At 47.1% G+C, this 27,235-nt stretch overlaps 1 protein-coding gene across 1 annotated transcript in view; it reads right to left on the bottom strand.

Moving 5' to 3' along the window:
* Alk (ALK receptor tyrosine kinase) overlaps positions 1-27,235 on the bottom strand; it is a gene marked incomplete at its 5' end in the record, with an annotated part of 685,791 nt that overhangs the window by 56,326 nt on the left and 602,230 nt on the right. The window contains 2 exons of the mRNA XM_033762181.1: positions 18,505-18,633; positions 18,803-18,897. Of these exons, the coding sequence (XP_033618072.1) occupies positions 18,505-18,633; positions 18,803-18,897 (224 nt within the window). The remainder of the gene's footprint in view (positions 1-18,504; positions 18,634-18,802; positions 18,898-27,235) is intronic.

Raw genomic sequence — 27,235 nt, forward strand, 5'->3', positions numbered from 1 at the left:
TATATACCACACATTGAAGACATAGTTTAGGAGTCATTCACATTCACATTGTATAAAGAACCCACAGACATGAAAATACTGAATAGTTATAGACAGCTAAGTAAAGAAAAATACATTAAGCACTGGGTTTCATTTGAAGTATACTGCAGGGCCTTCAAGAAGAAACAAATCAATTAGTAATATACAACACAGTGTTAAAAAAATAGGCTAGACTGTGATTGTATGGGTTTTATTATTGCTGTTAAGCCATCTCATCTACTCAATTTAATGCAAAGAAATAAAGCATCATACAAAGGAAAATAAGCTTTCAACTATCACTATTAATCACAACAATAAGGACCTGCCTCATGTTGAAGGCCTGTGTGTCAAAGCACTAAGTGTTTCACATGGACCATTAGTACCATTTTGTTTCTGATCCATGGAATTCAATTTTCTACATAACTATTGAATGAACTAAACTTCACGGAGGCTGGGGTATACTGGGCCATTTTGATGGCTGTCTTAGATATCCCCAAATGGGAAGCAGGGCATAGTGGCACACACCAGCACTTCAAGCATTCTGAGAGGCTGAGGCAGAAAGATTATAAGTTCAAGCCCAGCCTATCATTCACACATCCATAAATGTATATGACACTATTCTTTATTACAAATTAGAAAAAGTGACACCGCCTTTCTTGCATACATGGTCAAACTCAAGTGTTCTCTTATTAGAGTAAAATAAAAACAAGGTACACACTTGTCGCTATGTGGTTAAAGTAACACTACAACTGGTTTCAACTCAACTGAGTGATGCCTCTGTCTAGAGATAAACACATTATAATTAGATAGACAACTTACCAGAGAGAAATTATGGGGTAAGACCCCCTGGATATATTATAGGAAGTACCTTTGTTAGTTAAAGCCCTGGATTATTCTTTTGTTCTGTTGCAAATGCAAAGAAGAAAATAATCAGCTTCTATAAGTATGTGTTGAATTAAGTTGACTCTCTATTTAATGACACGATAATAGGAGACCCTTCAACAATGATGAAGAATAAACCTTTTAATTTTAACATACAGCATACAGACAAATGTACAAAGCAAATGTATCCACTTAATGAGTCATTATAAAGCAAAGGCTGATTTTTAACCACTGCTTAGATCAAGAAACCGAACTTTGCTAGCAACTTCATCAAAACCATCAACAGCCCCTCCAGTTCCAACTGCTTCCTTAATCCAAAAAGGAATCATATTCTGGTTTATATAATATCACTTCCTTGCATTTTTCAATAGTTTTATCACCTTAGGTACTGTTCTCTAGTTTTGTCCATTAAAACAAAATTATTTTTTTGTTTCTTTAAGTCCGTAGAACCCTCCTATACTCCTACCTTTCCCTATGTTGTCCTTTGAAGAATCTGGATCATTTGACCTTTGGTGTTTCCCAGAGTGTGAATGTGTGGATTGCATCCTCAAGGTACAGTCCAACACATACCTGTATCTGGATCTCCTTCCCAGACTCTCCATGATGTTTCTTCATTGGGAAGTATTTACTATCTGATTATAGCTTCCTTTTTTGATGACTTCCTGAAGCTCAATGCATAAATCCATTTATTTACGGGGAGTTGAAAGCAATGGCTATTTTGGGGTAGGGTGGAGGAGGAGTTACTAGGGATTGAACCCAGGGCCTTCATACTAACTTATATCCTTGACTCTTTTTACTTATTTATTTTAAAATTTTCAATCAAGATCTTGTTAAGTTGTCCAGGCTGGCCCCAGCCTGCCTCAGCCTCCCAAGTAGCTGGGATTGTAGGTGTGCACCGCTGTACCCAGCAATACATTTTAATTATACCTTTTCTCTCATTTATTAGCTGGCACATATTTATAAAGAGGTACACTCCCTCATTTACAATTTGGTTAGTCAGTGATTTAGTTCACGTACACCAGACAGTATAAATAATTCATTCTTTCTCCTTATTTACATTTTGTCCTCTATCACCCTCTAAAGTTGCCCGATTAATTTTGTATATTATTATGAATCCATGAATTTAAATGTATTTTCTTTCTTTTTGGTAGAACTGAGGATTGAACACAGAGCATTACTGCTGCTGAACTATATTCCTTAATTTTTTTTTTTTTTTTGAGAAAGCCTTACTAAGTTGTCCAGCACAGCATCAAACTTGGTGATCCTCCTGCTTCAGCTTCCTGAATTGCTAGGATGACAGGCATGAACCATGGTGTCTGGCTAGTTTTGAATTTTAATGACTCACAATTATTATCCTTTGAAGCTTAAATTACCACATTTTTGGTTAGTGGGAATTTCTGTAGTTCTTTTGATATGACTCTAGAAGACTTAAACCTTCCTTGTTATATGGCAAGACAGAATATTCCTTCCCCAGACCAAGAATCAGACATTTTTCTCAAAAGCCTTGGCTTCCTTTAATGGCAAGAGGTATTTTAAGAACAAAATTTGGGTGCATGACAGCTTATTGCTGCAGGGTTTGTGATTGTTTCTAGGCTGCTCTAGTGAATAGAGCTAGGAAATATACATATGTATATCAGTATAAACATACATATGTATGAAACACACATACATATGCCTCATGATTACATACTGATCTTCCTAATTCATATTCAGTACTATGGAGCTTTTTATTTAACTGCTTCTATATTACATCTGCATTTCTTTCTTCAAACTGATACTCATGTTTCTCAAGAACATAGGTGATAATAAAATGAGAATATCTTGTAATTATTAATTTACATTATTTTTCCTTGTACACACAACAGTGTCAGAGTAACAATACCTATTCTACTACCACCACTGTTAATATAAAAATCAAGAGCAATTAAACATCTTTTGTATATATGCACCTCATTCTCCTATCTTATAGTTACACTACATCTACACAGTGGGGCAGGTGGTTATTACACATTGTGCTCTTTCTTCTTTAACCTTTATTAATTTTTAGTTCCATAGTGCCATATACCTAATGGTCATGTCAAGTCTTATGTTGATATGTCTTTAATTATCTTTGTTATGTGAGTTTTGGTTTTAAGCAGATTCCACAGAAAGAAATGATGGGAATAATAGTCATTGAATTCTTCATTTTGACAATACTTCTTTTCCTTAGAGTACCTTACATCTCCCATCCCAACAACAAACTATGATAATGTAAATTTTCTCCTGTAATAAATCACTTGCTGTTTGCCTTAGGTGCCCAAAGTACCTTCTTGTTTTGCTTTAAAGTCCAGTTTTACCAGACTATACTTTGGCATTGCTCATTCTGAGCCAAAATTCCTAGGTGTACAGTGTACTCATTTAATAGGAAGTTTTAATAAAGGCATTTTCCTTGACATATCTTTATTAAGTATTCGTTTTGTTCCAGTTCTTTGGTTTTCTTTTTCAGGTGTTACTGTTAGCTGTGTGTATGCTGGATCTTCTTTGGCTATCTTTGATGTATGTCATCTTTTAGATTTTTAAATATGTCCTCTCTTTACTTTCTATTTTGTGTGAGAACTTAAGAACTCTTTCATCTGGTCTTCATTTCCTCTAGATTAGTATTTCATTTTTGAAAAAGATTATTTTATTTTACATTCTTTTCTGAGATAATATTTGAGATTTATTTTTCTTACCTTTTATCACTGTCAATATCTTGTAGCTCATTTTGGAACAGAAGCTTATTACATGAGTAGGTCTTTCTGGTATGCTTTATTTTCTGTAGAGGTATCAGTCCACCCTCCTTGCTCCTTATTGTAACTGTGAATGGGATTTGCCCTAGGTATTTTTCTGCTATATATTTTTTGTGAAATTAGTTTTCCTAGATTTGTAGGTTTGACAGGCTTGCTAACTTCTCAAACTCCACCCCCGCCATGATATTGAAGATATTCTGGCGTTTTCCCCACTTTTCTCTGGATATCTATTCCCTTTCATTCTCTCCTGTGTTATCCCTGTCCTTTTCAATGCTGACTTAACTCCCAGAAATTCCTTCTAAACAAGCATGCTGCCCTGGGGAGGAAGCCTGGTGGACACATCTTCTTCACATCTTACCTTGGGCCCTGCACTCACACATCCCCAGAGTGGGTAAAGCCTGTCCTAGTTTCAGCAGCTGTTCTCAGGCTGGCTTTCTACCCTCTCCTCTTCTTTGTCTTGTACTCAGGCAACCATACAGGTCTGGTGGTCTACATGTGAAGTGATATTCTGTTAACACGCATTTGTGTTTTGGGGTCTGAGGGGAATAATTTATCACTAAAGTTTGTTGTAAATTTCCAAGGGTTTTCAGGTTTGATATAGGATTGCAGTTTTTAAGTAGAGGTTCAGAGAGATTAAAAAACTATCATGTTCTCACCATCACTGCCCTTTTCACAGAGTCCTTGAAAACAATTTTACAGGTTAAAAAAAAAAAGTCATAGCTTTGCGGCGATCAGTCCCTTTATAGTATCTATCTGGTCAGACCCCTCAACCTCATTTCTGCTCCTGGGGTGGCGGGGTTTTCAGTATGTATCAGGGACATCTCCAGTGACCATGGCCTTGATCCTGTAGCTACATTGTGTTCTCCCATTTTCGGGGGGTACAGACCACTAAGTATAATTTAATATTTCCTTGCTAGCATCACCTAGACTTGATGGTTCATTTAGGATCATTTAATGTTTCACTAAATGATCCTAGGTGTAAACATTTTATACAAACTAATGTTTTTCTCCCTCTGCTTTCTCAGAACTGCAGCATGTCCTCTTATGTTTAATCTTATCTAATAACCACTGTCAAGTGAGGCTGCGAGAGTGGCCCTTTACCTCTGCATCTTAGGCTGCAGAGTACTGAGCTTTTCATTCATGATTTTGGAATGCATTTGTATTTTGCTACTCATATTTGGTGGATGGTGGAAGGTAGCTCAGATAGAAAGATATTGCTATGATTCTCAGGGGCAGTGCTAAGAATCTTTAGACCTTCAGTTTCAATATATTTAACCATCATACCTTTGTGTAGCATCTCCATCTCCAATAATCCTAGTGCCTTACATTGCCAATAGATAAAGAAGGGAGAAGGATTGTTACTTTATCTTATAAATAGTGAGCATTGTGGGAAAGTTAAGCAATAGGCCTGTGATGACAGAGCAAACTTGAAGCTGAGTGAGATGGGAGAGTCACAATTGCTCTTTCTACCACAGTTTTTTGTTGAATTTTTCACATTGGTCTTACAGCTCGTTTTTCAGCCTGCACTTATTTGCACATGTGTGTGCACACATATACACTTATATGTGCATGCTTGTACCTGTGTACATGTGTATCTGTTTGCAAGCGCATATGTGAACACACACAACCTCCTCACCTCCAGTCCCGTTCACTTACACAAGGCCTTCTGGTCTTTTTCTTGTCCTTTTTTGACAATGAGATGTGAAGGTGGTAACTACAACACTTGTAACATTAGCCCTCCCTTTAATTAGATGTGCCTATACATATTATCTCATTGTTACTTTTACATCTTTCATTTCCTTTGCTCCACACACACGGTCTTCTAGACAGGTGAGATGCCTGGTGATGCTGAGGTGTCCCAGGGAACAAAGACCAGCGGCCTGTGTCCTTTTCTGCTGGGTGGTAGCGAGAGGAACTTGCTAGTAAGCTACTTCCTCATTACCGGGGCAGCAAGTCACGGCTGTTGAAATAAAAGCTGCTTTCAGGACTGAATTACCCTAAACAGCTCTGACACCCAGGGATCTGTGGGAGTTTAATGGCTCCTGTGATGGCTGCTGCCTGTTGTGTTCTCAGCCACCTCCTGCTCCCTGAGGGAAAGCCCGTGACACGTGGGAGAAGAGAAAGGTCACAGCAAAAACACTACCCTGAAAGCAGAGCTGTAAAAATTAAATTAAGGGAGACTTTGGGGCTAATTTGGTTACTCCCCAGTTGGCTTTAGGCCAGAGCCATGCTAAAATAGCATTTGATATTGACATGGGGACTGTGGAGTCTCGCATCTGTGGTGACACATAATGGATGTGGAGTTGAGGCCTAAGTGGGAACTGATGGTGTTTCAAACACTAGCTCTGCCCATTGAAGCCCCAAGAGTCACAGACTTTTGCCCTTCTACAGTCCTCTGTGCAGACAGGGAGAGAGAGAGGACTTGACTCACTGTGTCACCATCGGGGCTGTGTCGTCACGACTCGCTGCCTCAGAGTGGAGAAGGCCACGCCGCTTTCTCTGCTATTTCCTCAGTAACTCTTGCCTGTTGTTTGGCCTGCACTTACAATGCATGAAGTTTTTACAAACCCTTGGGATGGTAACACCTCTGGTAGATAGGCAGCAGGTAGGCATTGATTGGCCAGGGGATGTGGAACTAGAAAGAACAAATGTTCTGACCACTGGTTCTGGGCCCCAGACCCTCTAAGATTAATTAGGGAACAGGACACACTGGAGAGGGAAAGAAATCCCAAAGTCAAGGTTGAAAGGAAAGTGGGGGAGCATTAAGACCAAAATGAGATGGTGAAATAAATAGGACCTGAAGGCTAGAGAAAAGATGGGAAGAAAAAGATGGTTGTTTTATTCCTGCCAGCCAAGCAGTCATGGTAGCTGGAGATATAATAATCACCATGTAACCAACAGGCCAATCGGATTGCAGAGATGTGGAATAATGAACACTCACAGGGTCGCTGACTTTGCATTGGTGGTTGTCTATAAAATAATTTTTGTTATGGGGCTGGACCCTTCCTTGCGCTTCTGGCCATCGGGAGGGTCCTACTTCAACCAGAATAGTCTCCGAGCATCGAGATTCCACTTCTTACCTCCTTGCAGTGAAAACACCACTGACCAGACAGAGGCTCCTGCTGCTGTTCCTCAAACACCAATGCCAGTGGGTTGAGGCCAGGTTCCCAAGCTTCCTGAGATACAGTATGGCACCAGGCCTGCAGCTTGCCTTCCTAGGGAGAGAGCTGGCCACCTGAGTCACTCCCACTTGTCCAGTCTGCTCATCTGAGGCAGGATCCCCTTTCTCTAGGGTTCCACCCTCTGCTATGGCTGGGCACACTTCGTAGCTTTTTTTTTTTTTTTTTTTTTTTTTTTTTTTTTTTTTTTTTTTTTTTTTTTTTTTTTTTTTTTTGTGGTGGTACTGGGGATCAAACTTAGGTCCCTGCACTTGCCAGGCAGGCAGCAGAACCACCCCTGCACTAAATCCCCAGCTCTTCATAGCTTTTAAGAGTTGTAGCTATGTTGTGGAAGAGCTTGAGGATGTCCCCAGGCCATACCAGCCCTGGAGGAACAACTAGGATCCTAATGTTAGGAAATGACAGTGTTTTCCTATTCTGTCCTAGCACACAGTTGAAAGGCCCTGTTTCCCTGTCCCATTATTACAACATAACACAATGCTCTTCCACTGTTACCTTTGCCCCCCTAACTTGATTCCACTTCTCAGCACATCACTGCTTGAAATTGTGTCATCTGTGCACTGTTGTCTGTCTTCCTGACTAGTAGTCGAGCCTTATAATGGTTGGCCTCGGTCTACATTGTGTCCAGGACATGAAAGAGCATTGGTCACATAGAAGATAGTATATATATTTGCTAAATGAAAGACCCCCCATAAAACAAAAGCAAAATAGAAGAGATTAGAACATGTGCAAGCCCCCAACTCCACTTGAGTGGTCAGAAGGGGAGGTCTTGCATATTGAGGGGTCCATGGGACTTTTGGCCCTTTGGAAAACCCATGTCACTCTTAGAGTAGAGGTGGAAAAACTGGAGGGGTTCTGGTACAATAAATAGATGTTTTCTGGAAGCCACTTTGTCTCCTACCCATGACTACAAAGAGTGTGGGCTCCTAATGAGCTTGAACACAAATGCATATAGTTGCTTGATCACAGACACACACTTAGACAAGCACACCATAAATGACTGAAATGCAAGAAGGCTGCAGTCTCTGAAAAAACACTCAAGTGCCCTTCCTTAGCAGTGGGGACACTCCATTCACCCATAGCTGACAGTACTGATCAAGTGGTAGGCTGACTAGAATAATTAGTAGGATCAAAATCATAAAGAGAAAGAAACAATCTTTTCCAGGTAGCTGTTTTGAGGTCTGGGGAGGTTTTCTGATTCCCATTTAGATTGTTAGGCAACCCCAAGCTATACCTTATTTTCCTTACATGTTAACATTAATTCTGGCATATGATCATTAAATCTGTCAGTCACATCCTGAAAAATAATAATTAGCTGAACAAAATCGCTCTCATCTTATTATGAAGTCCCTATCAATATTCACTGTGAAAACAAGTCAGGCATCTCTAGTCCAGTCACTTGGGATTTGTTTGAAAAAATTTTATGAAGAAATTTTTCCCAGAGCCTCCATGATCTCCAAGATCTTGACAAGCTCTGGAAGACCAAAGACCCTCTTTCAATTAATATTGACACACAGGTCCTTTTGGGAAAATCCTGTATGCTCCCTGTCATTATTTTTCCCCAGTATAGTTTGAAGGTTGCTCCTGCAAATTCATGATTGATTGTGTCAGGGAATTCACTGAGTAACAGGACCCAAAATGAAAGATATTTTCCCCTTTCTCCTGGGTTTCTTTTCTTTTTTTGTACTGGGGATCAAACCTGGGACTTTGTGCTTGAGAGGCAGGCAGTAGCACCACTGAGCTAAATCCCCGGCCTTCTCTGAGGTTTCTAAGGCAAGACATTGAAATAAGGTTGGAACTTGGATTAAAAAAAAAAATCAAGGAAAATATGCTCAGCCCCACACTTAAATGTCTACACGAGTATGGACAGAAGTTGATCATACATACAAATATTGAGTACTTACAGATGGAAACACGAAGGATGAGGGAGTAGACCCCATCTTTTTGTTATACATTTTGATAATAATGTTAGCACTGCAATGTTTTATACTAGTGAAACGCTCACTACAATAGAAAGCTCTGGACTCCACCAACCCAGTTACCACCTTGCTATTACACGGCTCTCAGCAGATGTTTTGTGAATACGCCAGTGTCGAGCTTGATTCTGGGAATTTTGCCCATCAGAAGCCCACGGGCTCTCAGAGGTTCCGGGTGAAGGGGTGCCCTCTGGTACAGAAAAGCCACTGCAGCTAAACTCTACAATGATCCCCTTTCCTGATGTCCATGGCCTGTGTGAGTCCCTGTCTTTGGTCAAGGGTGAGACATGAGAATAGCTTCTAACGAGAGAACAGGCAGCGGTGATGGGGCATCGTTTACATGACCATAAGACTGTAAGTTCTCTTACTCGTAGACTTTCTCTCTCTCTTCCTCTCTCCCTCCTTCCCTTCCCACTGACTTCACTAGCTCTATTATTGTGAGGAAGAACTGAGGGTGGGCTCGAGATACACAGAGTCCAGGCTCTCAGTCCAATGGCTTCCAGGAACTGTGGGGAGTGAGTCTTTCTTCCCCAGCCAAACCCGCAGACAAGGCCCAGCCCTGGCTAACACGGTGACTGCTCTCCTTACTTCTGAGAGACCAGGAAGCAGAACTGAGGCTGTGCTGTGCCTAACTTCCTAACCACAGAAACTGACTGTGCTGCTTTAGGCCATGGTGTTTATGATAAATTGTTTCGAAGCAACAGATAATTATCCTGCCAGCCCACAGCCCCTGCATTGCAGCCAATACCGTCTTTGGCTTTCTCCTCTCCTCTCCTCTCCTCTTCCTTCTCCCCGCTCCTTGACAGGCTCTCAAAAAAAGTTGCCCAGGCTGGGCTTGAACTTGTGATCCTCCTGCCTCAGTCTCCCAGAGGCCTGAGCCACTGTGCCCTGCTTCCTCATCTTTCTGTCAGCACCCAGCAAGGAGGGTACAGTGACACTGAGTTCTGCCCTGTGCCTCTGTCCAGCTCTGGCTCAGATGCATTTTTAAAATAACACTTCTCTATGGAGGCCACAAGCTCTGCTGTAACAAGCCGGAGAGGAAGGTCATTGGGTTAGGGGAGGGGGCGCTGCAGTCTTGGTTCCCAGGCAGAAGCAGCGAGGAACCTGGGAGAAGAATGACTGAATGCAGTGGCCTCCCTAAACAAGTGCTTAACCTACTCTCGTGGAAGGTGGAGCCCTTTGTGTTGTTAGTCTTTGAGCTAAATGATCTTAATCAAGCCGTGCTGAGCACAGAGTTCCTGGATCATTTATTGTCTCCTACTCATGCAACCTTTCACCAAAGCAAATGGGGGAAAACAACATGTTTCCGCAGGCTAGCCAAGAGAGAGGAAGGCAGAGGCTTCTGTCTGCTGCTCAGGGGAGCAAAAGTCCCTTGAACGGTGTTAGGGATTTTGCCTGGAGCTTTGCCACCCTTCCAACACCACCAGTATTAGGCTGAGGGTTCATGAGGATGCGGGACTCCATCGGGGCTGTTTAGAGAGTTGTGAAGTAACAGCAGAGAGGCTCTGTGTTCTCCCGGGACACTGGGTTTCCTTTGGAAAATGACGATTGGCTTAAAATACTTTGAAATGCACCAAGTCCGGCAGGATGAAGTCAGGGTTGTGCAGGGCGGCCCTGACCTAGTTCTCAGTGGGATCAGAATAGGGGTATCCAGTGACTCTCAAAGAGCAGCACTTGGCACGTTCCCCAAGCCACCTAACACAAGTCTGGCACCGCAGTAGGTCCCCAGCCTACGCTTGTCAGGCAATGTGGATTCCGTTTGCGCTGCTGTCGGCACTGCACACTGAGTTAAACCGCCAGAGGGGATGAGAAAAACCGGCCGATATGGATGCGGGGGTGTGTGGGGGGGCTTCTCTGTTGAGGCTGATCAGCATTTGGGAGGTATTTGTTACTGTTCCCAGTGGGCACGGGCGGGCGTAGAGTGGGGAAGGCTTTGTAGGGAGGCTCGAGCCTCCGCCGTGGGGGAGGTAGGGCACCTCCGCTGCCTCTGCCCTTCTGTCTCCTCAATTCTGAAATGGTGAAAACGAGGGCTCACGTGGCAACTACAGTTCCCCTACCTGGCAACTACAGTTCAGTGACACCTCAGACTTCTCAGCTTCTCTTTGCAGACACCTGGGGTCACGAGCGGAAACATTCGGCGAAATTTTGCTTCCATTTGCAAACACTGCCTCGGTGATGACCATGACTGGGGTCATCTTCCTCACACAGACAAACACAGCCATCTTCCCAGAACATGCAACAGATTAAATACACGAACTGAGGCACCGTTGTACTAATTTATGCAGTCCCTATGTTACGTCTGTGAGATGGAAGTGCTCAGTACTAGTAATACAAGTGCTCCCCCTTCTGCGGTACTAAGGATTCAACCCAGCCCTTTTTTATTTTGAGACAGGGTCTCACTTAATTGCTAAGTTTCCCAGGCTGGCCTCAAATTTTCAATTCTCCTGCCTCAGCCTCCCAGAGCGCAGGGATTGTAGGAGTGTGCAACCACACCTGGCTTAGGCACTCTTTTTTGGGGCTGGGGATTTAGCTCAGTGGTTCCTCTGCCTGCCTCAAAAGTGCAAAGGTCCTGAGTTCGACCACTGGTACCAATAAACAAAACAAAACACACACGAAAAGACCAAAAGCAACACTCTGTTTTGATAAGACGCAACAAAGGCACAGATGCTGCAGGAGAAGGGGTTGTTTAAAGTGAGTGGTACTGCTGAGATTTAGACACGGGCAGCCAGTGCGCCAATGAGAAGACGTGACCTGTAAAGGTGGGACATACACCAGTGAGCTCTGTTGCTGCTGTGGGCCGCTCAGCCTTCAACCCGATCTTCAGCTCCACCCTGGGGAAATGCTTTTCTCCCTGGGCCTTGGAGCTGGCCGCCTCCTGAGATGCTGACTGGCTTCTTCCACAGGCAGAGCCTCACTCGTGTCAGTAATGGGAGTCCTGAATCACGAATTAGTTCCACACCACCGCCCCTCCTGCAGCACGGCCGCCAGGCTAGCTCCCAGCGCCCAAATGAAGAGTGACACGCATGCTAATTGAGAAGGGTGCCTGGGAGCCCAGGAGCCGGGCTGAGCATCATCACGAGTGCGCTTGCTATAAGCAGGTGATAATCTAAAATTAGCAGAATGAGAGAGCTCACTGCACATGGTTAAGCAGCAGGGCGACCTGGGGGCGGGGGTTGGTCAGTGCCTGAACAGGTTCCCAGAGTCCCGAGCGTGCCACTGCTTAGAGTTGTTCCTCTCAGCTGAACGGGTGCTAACAGCACACCCACCAAGGGGAGTACACAGAGGAGTGTGGGTGTCCTACCTGCACGGTCTCAGTAAAGAGGCAGATGTGCCCCGTTTAAGCAGAAACTAACATGAGAAGTAAGGTTTTTCAGAAAAGACAGATCCATCTATAACACCTATTCAACGATAGAATTCTTCTAAGCTTACTTTATCACAACTTCACCCTTCTAGATGTTAAGCCTGGCTTAGAAAAAACTACTTCCTGTGTGATTTTTATAGAAAAGAAACATGTTCTTTAATAACAGGTGATAGGAAACAGAGATGAGTTAGGGTATCTAAAGGTGCAGCAGGGAGAGCGGGGAATAAAAAGATTCAAGATGTGGTATGCACAGGGCCCGCCTCCTCGTGAGGGATGTATTCATTATGTATTACAACCCTGACTACACAAAGGAAATACATTCTTTAACTTTGGATAAGAGCGGTATAACTTAGGACCAGTTACCAACCCTTTCTGGACCTTGTTCTCATCTTACAAGAGGGAGGATGTCCCAGGCCCAGAAAATGAGACCATGTGTGAAGGAACAGCACACTTCCTGGTGCCAGCAGTGCTCAGGAGCAGTGGCTATGTGTGAAGAGGCAGCAACATAATGTCGGACCTGTGCTGTCAGAAAGACGGAATCGTAAAAGACCCCGAGTGGCCCTGAGTCCTCCTCACCTGCTTCCCAAAGTGCAAGCTGCCGGTCTTGATGAGGAGGTCAAGCTGTGGCCCTGAGATTTTAGGTTTGTTGCTAACCAGACTTGTCCAAGGGGCTTGTTGAAACTGTGAATTTTTAATAGGCATTCCGTAGTGCCACAGGGGCTCAGGGATAGGCACTATTAACATTGTGGGTAGCACCTTTCCTGGCCAGGTCAGACAATGCATGGCCCTTACACAGGACACACTTGGAGGGACCCTGGCCAACATTCAGTTCCCTGATGGGCTGACCAGCTCGCTGCTGCATGGGGAAGTCTGGAAGTCCGGGAGGGATGGTCCATAATGCAGCTTCCCAGGGGGAGCTGTTAGTGCCAACTCAGGCTCCACAGGGTGAGCAAACTCTAGGCGCTGCCTGTCTGCCTCATCTCCCGACCTCTCACATTTTGAGACTTTCTGGCTCTAAAACTGGCATAGAGTGGAGAACTGCAGCTACAGAAGGAATCTTGGCTTCCTCCCACCCCACCGCCCACGCCCCAGCCTGGCATGGGACTGTCTGCAATGCCAATAAGTTAGACTTACGACAATGATATATGCACACCCCATGTTTATAGCGGCACAGTTTGTACTAGATAAAACTTGGAAACAGCCCATCTGCCCATCAATTGGAAACTGGATAAAGAAGATGTGGTTTTTCTATAAAATGGAATACTACTCAGCCATAAAGAATAAGAAAGATTCATTCAAAGGTAAATGGGTACATTTTGAGGATGTACTCCTAAGTGAAATAAATAAGTCACACATATGCAAATACTGATAGTTTCTCTGGTGTGAAAAACTAAAATAGTACTCAAGATCCTAATGGGACAATTTGCAATGTGACGTAGAAGAAAAGGACTAAAGGTGTAGGAACAGTGAGAAGGATAGGGAAAGGGGAACAAGGGAAAAGGAAAAAAATATGAGAAAATGTAAAAATGGAATTAAAGTGTTTGAAGGTGGAGAGGTGAGGAGGGGTGAAGGGAGGGTGGGGACCAGGGGAAAAAATGAGAACCAAGGCCTGGCAGGTAAAGGTACAAGATCCCAGTAATGAATGTAACTGTACTGTCTACCTAGAATGTACCAATAAATTCAATTAAAAACAAAAAGTTAGACTTACGACAGGAGTTTTGAGAAATGGATTAGAATGCATCATTCATTTAGGATGGGGTGAGCCAGAAGGAGAGGGGCCTTCCCTGTTGGGGTGTGTCCTTGACATGAACTTCACCAACCCGCAGGAGTCCAAGTGCAGAAGGCTCTGAGGGAAACAAAGGAAGCCCCCCCGCCCGCCACTTGCTTTCCAGCCAGAAGCCAGGGCCTGAGGGAGGGCGGGCCTCACAAAACTTGCCTTCCAACAATGCCGTCATCCCCAGAAGGGTGTGTTGCAACATAATGGCTCTAGCTACAAATTCTATTAACTCTAATAGTTGTTCTGTGGTGAATGGATAATGCATTTAGCAGAAATAGACCCAATCAATTTATATGAAACACATAAAACTTTCTCATTGAAATTGGCATCTGTTCTTGAATCATAGGAGCATGTGTGGAAATGGCCAGTCTGTCACCCTGACTTCTGGGCACGTTAGCCGGGCCACAGGTTAATTAGAGAGATGGGCCAAATGAAGTGATGGCTCCCTTACACCAGTCCCCTCCAGCTCTCAGCGTCACAGAGCTAGGAACAGGAAGGAGGTGGAGACTGTCTTCAAACCTTGACTTTTTTGTTTTTTGGTACCGGGGATCGAACTCAGGTCCTTGTGCTTGCGAGGCAGGCAGCGGAACCACTGAGCTAAATCCCCAGCCCAAACCTTGACTTTTTAAAAACAGCAGTTACCTGCTCTGCTCTGTATTCACACAGCCCCTCTCACAGGAGCGTTGCTACTGGAAGCGAACATGAGGTTGGGTGAACAAACCTGAGACCCAGGGTGGCAAGTACAACCCAACTAGGCCCAACATGGAGGTTCCGTCTCCCACACCAGTGCTCTTTGTGGAATTCTACATGTTTTTAATGGCTTCTCTCCCCCTCTGGCAAGAGATGCATACTCAGAAAATGGTAAACCCATCTGCAACTGGACAATTCAGAGGCAAAGCCATGATTCTGATGCCAAGACTCTGAAGTTAGGACTGTGGAATTGTGCTCTCAGGTCAATTGAGCTGGCTCCCGTGGCCCTCCCCGTACGATACCTGAGCTTTAAGGAGAGGTTATGGGATATTGGACCCTGAGCTTTTTAGGGGAGGGAAGGCGGCAGAGTCTCTTTGTACCTCCTCACCTCTAATGTCACTGATTACAGTGGGATAAGGAGATGGAGGCAGAGATAAAACAGGAAGGGAGGGAGGGAGAGAGAGAGGGAGGGAGAGGGGGAGAGGGAGGGAGGACTCTGCAGCCCTGTGATTGCATTATCCTAACCATTTGGTTAGCGTAATTGCATGTGCAAAGCTGACAAATGTAATTTCCCTGGACTTAATACTTGCCCCATTTTCTCCTGCAGCTTCTTTATCTGATTAGCTAAAGTAACTCAGAGGCTTCCGAGAATGCCCTGAGATGCACCTGACCATGGCTGTTCCAGAGGTACAGGCTACCCTTCCCAGAGCAAGGGAGTCAGGCCAAGTGGCTTAGGGGACATGAGGAGCATTTATGAAAATATGGAAACTTCGTGAGTAACTGTTTTCAAAAGGCTCGATTTAGCCTTTGTATTTCTGGGAGTCACTCTGAGACTTGCCTGCACAAGAGGTGAAATGCCACCAGCCACCCCTGTTCCAGCTCAGTAGAAACTGACAGCGTTGAACTTTGGAAGGAAAATCTTATTATCTTGTCTCCCTGGCTCTTTTTCAAGGGGCTGGGAGCTGATGTGCTTATTGTTCATGGAGGGCCTCTTATCCGGGACTGTTTCCCTACCTGTTTTCCACTTTTAGTATTTATCTCTGATTGGAGACTTTCTTTTATACTTAGCTGTAGCTCATCTGAGTGAAAGAATGTAGACTTTAGGTTTACACCCTGGCCCTACTCCCTACCAGTTGTGGGACACAACTCCCATTATACCATTTCCTCCCTCCTTTGGATGATAGCAGATCGACTTCCCTGGGCCAGTGGGAGGATGCGTGAAAGCACCTGGCCCGTGATCAGACATGCTCCTTTCCCTCTCCAGCCTCAGTGCTGTGTCCTTCTCCAGGGACCATCCCAGGCAAAAGATCTGAGCTTGGCCTTGCAGGCCCAGCCTGCCTGGTCACAGGCTGCTCTCCGAAGGACCAAAAGCTGCAGAACAGCAAGTACTGGTCAGCCTCACCCATGTAATAGGCATTCACAGCAGTAGGCACAGCCGAGGTGCCAGGAACACGTGTTTGCTGGGTGACTATTACTGGCCTTGACCTTTGGGAGTCTGCCTGGGCCTTGCCTCCTCTCTCAGCTGCAGGTACACTGTTCTAGTTCAAGCATTTGTCTACCTGCTCCCTTCTCTTTGAGAACAGGAATTCTCTGAGCTCTAGACCTGGGCCTTGTTCTGTTCAATGTCTCTGAGTGCAGAACCAGCCACAGAGGAAGTGTGCAAGGTCTGCAGGTGGGTCCAGATGGAAGCTAGGTGAGGCCAGGGCCAGCGGAGCTGCTCTCCTTACAATGGTGCTGAGCCCAGTGGATATTCCTGTGGGTGATGGGGAAAGATGGCTCTGCCCCTGGAAATCCTCCCAAAGAAAAGAGATACCCCAAACCTCCATGCAGAGCAGGGATCTACAGTGACTTGGGGCTCGAGGACCTAAAACACAATGGAGTGTTGCCTCCTACCACTGGGACACAGCATGGGGAAGGTTCCCAGCTGCTCCATGACCTAATCTGCTTCCCAATGTGGCACTGGGTTCCTGGGAATGAAGAGGCTCCTTACTTGGTGTTCTTGAGACTTCAGGTAGCTGGTACCTCTCTCAAGCCTGCCAACGGGCGTATTTGGTTCAATGCCCTTTCTCTTGAGTAGGGAGAGCTCAGAAGGTGAGCAAAACCCTGATCTGTAGCCACTTGCCCGGGTCTCATTCCGAGGGAGGCTAGGGCAGGGATTACGGGTGAAGTTACTTGGAAGGGAGGCTTGCATTTCAGCTGGAGTCATCTCTAGCCCCTCAAGTAGCTGCTTGTGTCTAATTCTATTTGGAGGTGGTGAGGGCGTCATCACTGCTTGGGAGCTGCTGTGTGATTTCATTAGTCTGAGAGGCCACTGGGCAGGCCCTTATCGATTAGCCTTTTAGGGACAATGGGAATTATATAGCAATAAACCCAGGCTCTGGCAGGGCACACGGCTCTTTCCTAAATGCTGGCTGCAGGACTGCTGGCTGCTGACATCTGAGATCCTAGCTCAAGCCTCCAGCCATCCACTAGTCAATCGATAGGTATTTCTGGAGTCCCTGCTATGTAATCAGTGCTGGCGGTTGGGCCAGGGCAGGGGATTTGCCATCAGATTTTACAAAGGGGATGCCTGGCCTCTTTCTTAAATTTTTAAATTTGCAGATTTCCTGAATTTATCGCAAGGAAGTAATCGTTGGCCAAGGGCCACGGAATAAGTGCAGGTAAATCATGGCTGTTGGTGACCGGAAGCAACTCTGGATAGAAAGTTAGAAGGCTGCCCCCTTCAGGTTGGATGTTTCATGAAGCACTCGTGAAATGGATCTGGCAGTTCTTGTGTGGAGAAGTGGAAAGATTTAGGAGGAGGAGGGTTCTCGTTAAGGTGAAGGGTAAGAGAAAAGGGGTAGAGTGACAAGAAAAGCAACTAATTCTTTGCACCGGTAGGCAGAAATCAGGGAGGGGTGAGTGTCAGGTTTGAGGCAGTTTTTCAGAGGACAGAAAAAATTCCTCCAAAGATAAAACAAAACGAATCTTCAGTTAAGAAAAAAGAACCAGAAAATTTGGTGGCAGAGCATCTAAGTTTTTAGAGACATCATTCCTCTGTCCTCATTTTAAGAAGGTCATGTTTTATAGGAAAAAAGACTGTGAGTAGACTGTGTGCTGTACCCCTGCTCCTGCAGGTCACTCATGTCCAAAGAAGCCTCACATGTCCAGGCACAAAGGCCACCTCAGGTCACTCTTTGGATTGCTGCAGTGGGGCTGAGGCAGTCTTGGTCAGCTCCTCTGGGCAGGGTTTGGAGATGGATTGCAGGAGCTTTCTCTTTATAGGAAGAGTAGCTGAGAAGGCACATCTATGGCTGATAGCCAGAGACTAGAAAGCCAGTGTTTGAAGTAGCAAGAGCCTCCATGATAAATCTCTCAGCCTGGGGCTTGCAGGTCAGAACAGCTTTGGGGGGGATCTAGCCCCAGGGTGGTGTGTTGAGCTGAGCGCACCCATGATGTGATAGCCAGCCCACCTTCATGCAACAGATAGCCCTGTCTTTGACCCCAACCCTCTACGAGGAGAGGGAAAACTGTTGCTAAGATTTGCTTTCTTTGATAAGTGGGGGTTTTGAGGAAGTTGGTTGAGAAAAGGCTGGCAGTTCTGTCCTGTTTGTGTGGATTCTGGGATTCCCCAGGTTAGGGGGGACTTGTTCCTTCACACTGTTTCCAGTAGCTTCCATTGCTTGGGCAATGTGAGAATCACACAGCTTCCTCTTGGGGCCCTCGAGCCAGGAAATGAACAGGTGATATTCTCCCCGGAGCTGACTATTTTATTCTTTATCCACAGCCCTCTACTGCAGGTACAGCATGTACCTTTCTTCTGTCCTGTGCAACAAGAAATGACATGGCTTTAATCTGTGAACTGAACCCTTACCTGTAGGGTCGAAGATGGGAGTCTGCCTTGGTATGTTTTCCCAGGACTTTGGCTCCTTGTTTGTGTCTCTCTCAAATAGATTTCTTGATTTGGGTTCTTCAGTCTGGGGCATCTTGTCCTCCCCACTGACTGGAAAAGAGAAAATCCAGCAGGCTGAGTTAGGGGAGGCTCAGTGTCGGAGGGGCAGGCATTTGTACTGGGAAGGGTGGGAGGGAAAGTTGGGCTTAGGTTAGGGAGGTGGTGAGGCCGTAGGTTGCCGGATTTGGAGAACACAGCATCAGGGGTAGGGTGAACTCACTGGTGAGGTAGCAGTCCAGACTGATGGAGATATTGTCAAAAGCTACGGTGGCTCTGGATCCTTGCCCCCACCATGCGACCATCTGCAGCCAGAACCTGTCCGTGGCAAGAGGAACGTGTGTGAGGATAACCTGGGTTGGTCACGAATGACTGTCTGGCTCAGAACCTCAGTTTTGATCAACCTTCCCTAACCCGAGGGCTGTGGCAAGAGGACAAGGCAACCTCTCTTCCTGACTTCTCTAGCACAGCACCTCCCCTTTCTGCGGGACTCTCCATCCTGGGAATGGCTGACATGTGACCCTTAAAACCAATGTGAAGTTCGGGGGCTTGAGACTTGGACTCTGTGATAACCCAAGGAGGCCTCCATCTTTGCTTTCTGGGTGAACAGGGTAGGGGCACATGGTGAGCTTGCTGCTCAGCTTGTGCTCAGCGATAGGCCTGAGGTCATTACTAAAAGATTAAAATGCTTCTGAGCCAACTGATAAAGGCCTGCTACCCCTGGAGCGCTCCCTGCTTACTGCCTCAGACAATCATACTTCTTCTCTGGTGGCCCCTGGGTTTCCCTATTAGCCAGCAACCAAAGGGTCTCCAGCATCCTGGATTTTATCCAGCAGCAGGTGCAGTTTTCCGACTGCTTGTTAAATATTAAATGATTTGACTATTACCTCTGGGCTGTTTGTAACTAAGTCAGGGTCATAAAGTACTAACAGCAATGCCTTGAGATGATAATGCTTCTTTCCTGCTTTTTCATAGCCTTGGAGGGCCAGGTGCTAAGAGTGTGACTAGGGAAAGCTTAGAGTGAGGTAAATAGAAAAAATACCTCTGGTTCATTTGTTTTCTGGGAAATTACCCTCCTGGAAGGCTACCAGCCAACTAGCTCTTTCCTGTGGCAAAGCAAGGGTGTCCTGAGAGACCCAAAACCTTTCCCATTCTTCAGATATTTGTTCCAAGAAGACCTACAGAACAGTGTGCAGTCTCTGGTGTGGGTGTTAAAATATTGAGAAGGAAGCCATGCCCATCAACTGGTGACTGGATAAAGCACGCGAGGTATAAAGCTACTTGGCAATAAATAAGGCAGCGAGAGACATGCTATAAAATAGATGGAGCTCAGAAACATTATGCTAAGTTCAAGAAGGCAGAGAGGAAGTGAAAGGCCTCATTGTGAAGAATTCTGGGCACAGAAAACATTGAGGATGGCAAATCTGCAGAGACAGAAAGAAGATTAGTGGTTGCCTGGGGCTGGGAGTAGGAGCAATATTGACTGAAAACAAGCACGAGGGCTTTTTGGGGGGTGATGGAAGCATTCTAAAATTGGACTGTGGCATTCTTTGTACAGTTCTATAAATTTGCCAAAAGTCATCGACTTGTATACTTAAAATGGTATGTAAATTATAGCTTGATAAAGCTGCCGGGGTAAAAAGGAGATAGAAAGCGAGTCAGAGACAGAAAGACAGACAGAGACAGACATAGAGACAAAGATAGAGTCAGAGAGACTGGAGACCAGATAGCATGAGGAAAACCAAGCCCCACTGGGCCTGACAGTGTGAAAAAAGCAGGGCAAGGAGAGGACAAGGAGGAAAAGCAGCAGCTGTCAGTGGAGGGAGGACCAGCGCACAGACACAGCGTGAGGGAAAGGACGCGCACACAGATCTGCCGCGAAGGAGCAAAGCTTCGGGCAGCGAGCAGACCGGAATGTGGTGGTGGGAAGGCCCAATGCCACCAAGAGCAGATGACTCCTCGTCACAGCGCACAAAGGGCTGACCCTGCTTTGTAGGAAAGCAGGCCTTGAAGTCCGAACTACACTCTCCTCTGAGCAGCATTGTGATTGCTCTGAACGGAACCATTTCCTAAGTCCATATCTCCACCCATCTTGCGAAACCCGGCCACAAACAGTCCTTCTTGTCGGAGAGTCACAGTCGGGCCCGCATTTGCTCTGATGAAGAGAAGAAATGCCTGAATCTGCTGTGCCCGTTGTCAGCTGCCCTGGTCCCCTCAGGCCACGTCCCCCATGGTGGAGACAGATCAAACGGCAAGGAGGGGTCAGGGTTGGCGGGGTGTGGAGGAGGAGTTCCAGCCCTGTGTTGGAACACTTGGGGACTCTGGAGGAGGCCGTGCGAGGGGCGATGGCGCAGACCTGCCCACCCTCCTAGCTCAGGCACTGAGAGGAGGTCCTATTACCGCCTGGGTGAGGCCTGGATTCACTAAGACCCAGCTGCTCTGTGCTGGGTCCAGCTTTAGGCGCATGGGGATTCTAAGGAAGTCAGGCAGCAGCATGGCATTTGGGCTGCTCGCCGTCCAGCAGGGAGAAGTAGGAGAGGTGGTGCTGTTTGCCCAGGCCGCCCTGGAATGCGTGTCCTCCTGCCTCAGCCTCCTGAATTGTGTGTGCCACTGTCCCCAGCTTTAAATCACCTTCGAAGGTGGGGTAGGACTCTAGGATGTGGGCATGAGGTGGGGAGAAGGAACTGGGGTGAAGGGCATGGCAGAAGGGCAGAGCCTGCTCCGCTGGGGGGGAAGGGACGGAGCAGGTGGAGGGAGGCCCAAGAGTGAGTGCATCGGAAACCAGAGCTACTGGGAGCTTCTGGAAGGAGAAAAACAAAGAGCGTTTTCAGGGTAAACGTGGTGGGATCAGTGAGAGGAGGCGGGGCCCACACCAGAGGCCCTTCCTCACCCATTTGCTGACTTGCTTCTCATGCAAGGGTGCAGCCCTCTCCCTGGTCTCCGCAGGGAATGAGGACCACAGGCGGGCTCTGGCTTAAGCTGTGCAACCCTGGACGAAGCCCAGGCTGGGCCTCCCACTTGGAAATCCAGGGCCCTAGCACTGCTCTCTTGTTCTCTTTAAAGCAGAAACAGGCCTTGGGGACAGGTTGAAAAGAGAACAGGAACTTAGGGCTACTCAGCAGGGTGAGGGGACACCTGTAATTCTAGCTGCTCACAAGGCTGAAGCAGGAGGATTTCAAGTTTGAGGCCAGTCTGGCAAGACTCTCTCTCAAAACCGAATTTCAAAAGGGCTGGAGATGTAGCTCATCATTCCCTGGGGTCAATCGCAGTACCCAAAATAAACAAACAAACAAACAGAAAGCCATGTTGCCCTGTGGTAGCATCACAAAGGCACAGCTGCCCGCTGCTCTGCACTGTGGTGGACAAGGACCCCCCAGCAGCCCACCTTCCTGATTCTCCACTGGTCAAAGGGCCGGGTGAGGGGTGGAGCTGTAGCAGTGCTGAGTGGCAGCTGCTGGCCTTCCAGGTGGGCCTGCGGTGCTGAGCTAGGCAGTGCCTGTGGCTCAGGGTAGGAAGAGACCCCTGCAGTCCTCTCCACAGACCCCACCTCCCCCTCTGTCTGCCTTCACTCTTATTACTGAGAGACAGAGCTGCACAGCTCTCAGAGGCCACTGGGCCTCTTAGCACGGGTGCGTTGATGCAAGCTGGGGCTGGCTTTGAAGTAGAAGACTTTCTGGGGTGTTCTGCGAGGCAACAGCAGTGGCAGCTGCTGTTTAAAAGCGCCTGATTGACACAGAGAATTGCACATATTTTGAGTCAGGAGCACTAGGAACAATCAGGGAAGACTCATAAGGCACAATGGACACCATATGACGCCGCCTCCGTTCCATCCAGGGGCCACCTGCCAACACTTCCTCAATGCGCCACACTTGAGAGGCTCAGGGAAGGGCCAGGTGGGATGAAGATGGGCCAAGGGGGGTGTGGGAGGACAGGGAAGCAGAGGCGGTCTGGGGACGGCATCTGGGGTGGTGGGTGATGTGGTGGGTACAGCAGGACCAGTCCAGGAGCTTCTTTTCTGTGGAGCATTGGCCAAGAGACAAGATGGCCATCAGGCCCACTTACATATAAGGTTCTCTGCTTTGGATGGTACCCAAGACCTTCACCTCAGGTGACGAAGAAAGCTTGTCCTGGCTCTGCTTACCCTCTTCCTGCTGGAGATGGGCCAGACTTCCTCAAGCCCGAGTCTGGCCCAACCACTCTTTGCTGCCGAGTTTCCCAAAGGTACAGGAACCAAGCCTCTCTCCTGAGTCAGCTGTGGCATCTGTGTGAGTTCTAGCACCTACCGGGCGGACTAGTCATTTTGGGACCCAGAGAAAGTTGTAATAGGCAGCAGGTAGACCATTCTGGGACTGAGGGAAAGCAGGGTCCATGCCACATGATTGCTAAGCCTGCAGGCACTGGATGGTTCTAACATATAAGGCCCTCTGCTTCTTCAATCTGAAAGCCTTTGCTCCGGGTGGAGAAAGGAAGCAGAGTCCCCGTGGCTGGAAGAGGCTGTCTCTCCCTCCCTATAGGCAACATGGCCAAAGAGAAGGCAGAGTGAGCTCTTTGGGTTCCTCCTGCACCCCCAGCGACCTGTGCGATATAAGCACATGACAGGTGAACCTTCTCTTTCCTGGAAGTGGAAATCTCTCTCCCTTCCCCTTAACATGTTTGCTTAGCTCTTTGGCTTCTCCAAAGTGGATACTTCTGACTGCATAGGTTATTATTGCTTTTCCTTGTTTTTCCTTGCCAAGGGGTTTGAAGCTTGTTAAACAGGCTTGGCTAGAGATCTTGGTTGGAACCTGGCTTTGAACAAAGGATGCATCCACTCTGTCCTGCTCAGCTTTACAGAGAAGCCCTTTGAAAACTGGCCCAGGGGGGATTCTGGGAGGTGGCCATTTTGGCAGTGGGCCAGGTTTGGAGGGGTAGCTTTGGAATTGGGTGTCTCCCACACTCCCCGGAAGTGTGTCTGCTGCTCATGCACAGCCCAGAAAATGGACCATCTCATCCTGGCACAGACTGTTAATGGATGGTGAATCTGAGGCCTTATTTGCCACCCTTCCAGCCTGAGGGATTGACAAAGCTAATTACATTCATTCACCGATTTTAAGAAGCTGACAAAAAGGCATGTGTCTGAACGTAGAACGAGAGGACAGCAATGCTTGGGAGAGGGCAGGAAAGAAGGGCTGGACAGGGTTAAGAGTATTTAACAGATGGACACTGTGTCTCAGATTCCTCCACTGGACAATGAGTGGGCTTGGAAGGAGTGGGTGTTCTGCACCCCACCTCGCAGCTGGGGCCTGTCTGAGATCTAGTTGCTTAGGATAGGACTGGCAGATACAGCTGAGAAAAAAAACATTTTCTCCAATTTCTGACTGCACAGTTGATTTGTTGGGCCAGAGTCTTCTAAAAGGGATGGTCATAAGCCTTGGGTCACAGTGTGCATTTCTATTAGAATAATGTGTGTGACGAAAAGGCCCTGCCGCATCTGTCCTGTTATCTGAGTAACTGGTTCCAGCTACTGGCCCCAGAGGAGGGGGCTGAAGGACACCTTTGGACTCCTGGGTGCAGCCCCGCTTGGGTTTGATGTGATCAGGGCTGACATGTGCGCCTTGACTCTCTGAGCGTTTGGTTCCTGCATAGCAAAGTGGGAATGGGCCAGGTTCAAGGTCAGACTCAGGTAACTGGGAGTGACCCCACCCATGCAGGGCCACTCTCAGAAGCAATTTACCATCTCCCGACTTGGCTTCTCCTCTGGGCATGGCACCAAGAACACGGTGGAAAAGATGACACAGAGCAGCCAGAGACACAGAGGACACGAAGATATTTCAGGGTGAGCCCATGCATGAGAAAGCCTGTTGCGGTCTATGTTTAGAGGTCCCCCCACCAAAGCCCCATACAGACGAGGCTGGACTTTTTCAGAGGTAGTTGAATCTGGAGTGTGTGATGCTGGGATTAAGGGTGTACTATTACTAAGCCACTACATGTGAGTGATTAGTTTGGCCCTGCCCTAATCCCGGTAGTCTGAATAAGAAAAAGGGCAGAAAGATGCTGTTAAATCCTCCTGTTGCTTTTGCTACCTTGTGTGTGCCATTGTTTCTCCTCTGCAAGGCCTATTTGCCATCCCTGTCTTGGAGCCAGCCAACTATGGACTGCAACTTCTACAAACCGTAAGCCAAATGAACCCCTTCCCTTTTAACTTTGGGTATCAGGTATGTTGTCCCAGCAGTGAGAGGAGAGTAACTAACACAGAGCCCTTCTTGAAGTAAGAGAGAAAATGAGTTTTCAGGGAGGCTTAGTAAGCATGGAGAACCATTCAGATCCTTCCACATTCTTTGGTTGAGGCTTCCAAGCAGCAGCTTTTGACGATTACTTTGGGGGGCTGAGAGCAAAAGATCCTAGCTCCCCCATGTGTCCTGGCATGTCATCATCTGGAAAAGCCTGAAGAAGGAGGGTCCAGACTGCCGGGTCAGGGGTGGAAGCCCATCTCTGGCAAGTTTCTGCTTTGCTTTTTCATTCTTTCAATGTGTATCATGGCTATTGTATCGGGGCCCCAGGATTTAGGGGGCAAAGGGTAAAGAAAGGAGTACCTGCTTCCTAGAGCCCTGCTGCAGTAGGAGAGGTGCCTGTGCACAACGTACCAGGCCCCACAGGCTTGAATATGCCAAGTCTCGGGTTGGAGGGGCGGGCCTGACCATGGCAGGGACCTCTCGGGAGCATCATGCGACTGGACAAGTTATATCATTTCATATCACGAAGTAGCAGAGGCAAGATGAGGAGGACTCAGGCCTCAGCTTCCCAGGCTATGCTGCTGCCACTCCTTGCAGAACCTCCCAAGTAGTTTAATCTCACCCAGCCTCATACAGACTCTCCTCTGGGGCCTCAGAGGACCACCCAGAGGTAGAACGCACACACCTGTTCTTTCCAGGGACTGGGCTCATTTCTGAGGACACACAGACATTCCAAACATTGGACACTCTGACACTGTCTCTCTGTGTTGGCCGTGGCTTGGAGAGCTGAAATGGTCCCGGAGGTGGCAGCCACCCAATATCGAGAAGACCCATGAAAAGGCTGGTTCCTGGCTCCTGTTTCCCCTGACAAAGACATCTTTATAAGGGTGAATTAGCAGTCTCTTCTGCTAGGAGGGGACTGAGTTTCAAACAGCAGAGTGAAGACTGGGTTACGTGCTTGGTCTGACACAGGAAAAGTCACTGAAGCTTTAGGTGCCATCTTGATTTTTAAAAATCGGTATAGCATGGGTATTTTCACATTAGAAACTTTTCCTTAGCATGGAAGAATCGACTTCATTGTTCCTCCTTCCTTTTTTATCAGAAGGCAGCGCTATAAATTACATATTGTCCTGTGCCTTGGAGTAAAGATTATTGAGCCTCCGATATGTGTCAGACACTTGTGCCTACTGCTAGGTGCATGGTGATTATAAGACACGGACCTTGCCCTTGTGGATTTCAATTATTATCCACTGACTAGGGGATATCTGAGCTTCCTTTTAGTCCTGGTCTCTACAGAGCTACAGTCTAGACAAGCTCTGAAAACAATGAATCTAGGTAGTGAAAGAGCAAGAGAGGATTCGAGGAACTGAATGTCTAGGAGAACGTCAGAGCTGTGGACAGAAAAGCCACTCAGGAGTGGGCGAACTGTTAGGGACCATGCCGAAGGGATGGGTGGGTTGCCACTGAGGCAGCCAGAAGCCCAGGTGCAGGACTCAGGCGGAAATGAAGATGTGTGAGTCATCTGCATGACACTGAGGCGGAAGTCATGTCAGTGAGGCTCCGGGGGTGGACAGTGCATGTAGAATTAGACTCTGCTTTGCTTCAAATATCAGAAGCTCAGTTAACCCATACATCCTATTCTCTATGGAAAAGGGACCAAGAAGGCAGGGCTACAGTTCTAGAGTCAGTCAGAGTTTTGAATAGCATATGTATCTGTTGAGGGATAAGCCAAGCCATGGATGTTACTAAGAGAATCTCGAGCAGATCCAAGCCATTCCTCTAAAGGGGTTCACTTAGTGCCATTGTGAGCGACTGCCTCGTAAGCCAGGCTCACAGGGCTGATCCGTCTCAGCGCTTTGCACCCTTGATTGTCGAAACTTAGCAATCAAAAGCAACAGCCTGTCCCAAACGTCACAGTAAATCAGTGTTAGAAATAGGATTTAAAGCTCAGAATTGCTAATCTACTCCTTGCTCCAGTGATCTGGGATATTTTCTGAGAGAGAAACAGGGCCAGATCCTTCCAGAGTTATGGATGTTTGATTTGTACATATCGATGGCTGACTGCATGCTGCATGCCAAGCCACTGGCCACAGCTCTTGCCCTGCTCTTGGAGAGCTGAACCGAGGCTGTCCTGGGCCAGTGGTGCTGCTCGGAAAGCTGCAGAGGGACTGGCCTCTTCTCCACTGACCCTTTCTTCTTCCTGAGCTCCACTTCGATGCTCTAGTCATTCCACACTTGCTCCTCACTGGAGTTCCATGCTCTGGCTACCCCACTCTGTGGCCCATCTCTCGGCTCAGCAGCTCTTGATTACTCAGAGTCCAAATCCAAAACCCCTTGGCCCAGTACCCACACTTACTTTCTGCCAGGGAGGCTGCCCAGGATTCTACAACACACCTAGTTGGCCATTTTTGAGCTCACAGAAACATCTGAACACTGGCCATGCT

The sequence above is a fragment of the Fukomys damarensis genome, unplaced genomic scaffold, assembly GCF_012274545.1.
Source record: "Fukomys damarensis isolate Sample0158 unplaced genomic scaffold, DMR_v1.0_HiC HiC_scaffold_2, whole genome shotgun sequence".
Taxonomy (NCBI): domain Eukaryota; kingdom Metazoa; phylum Chordata; class Mammalia; order Rodentia; family Bathyergidae; genus Fukomys; species Fukomys damarensis.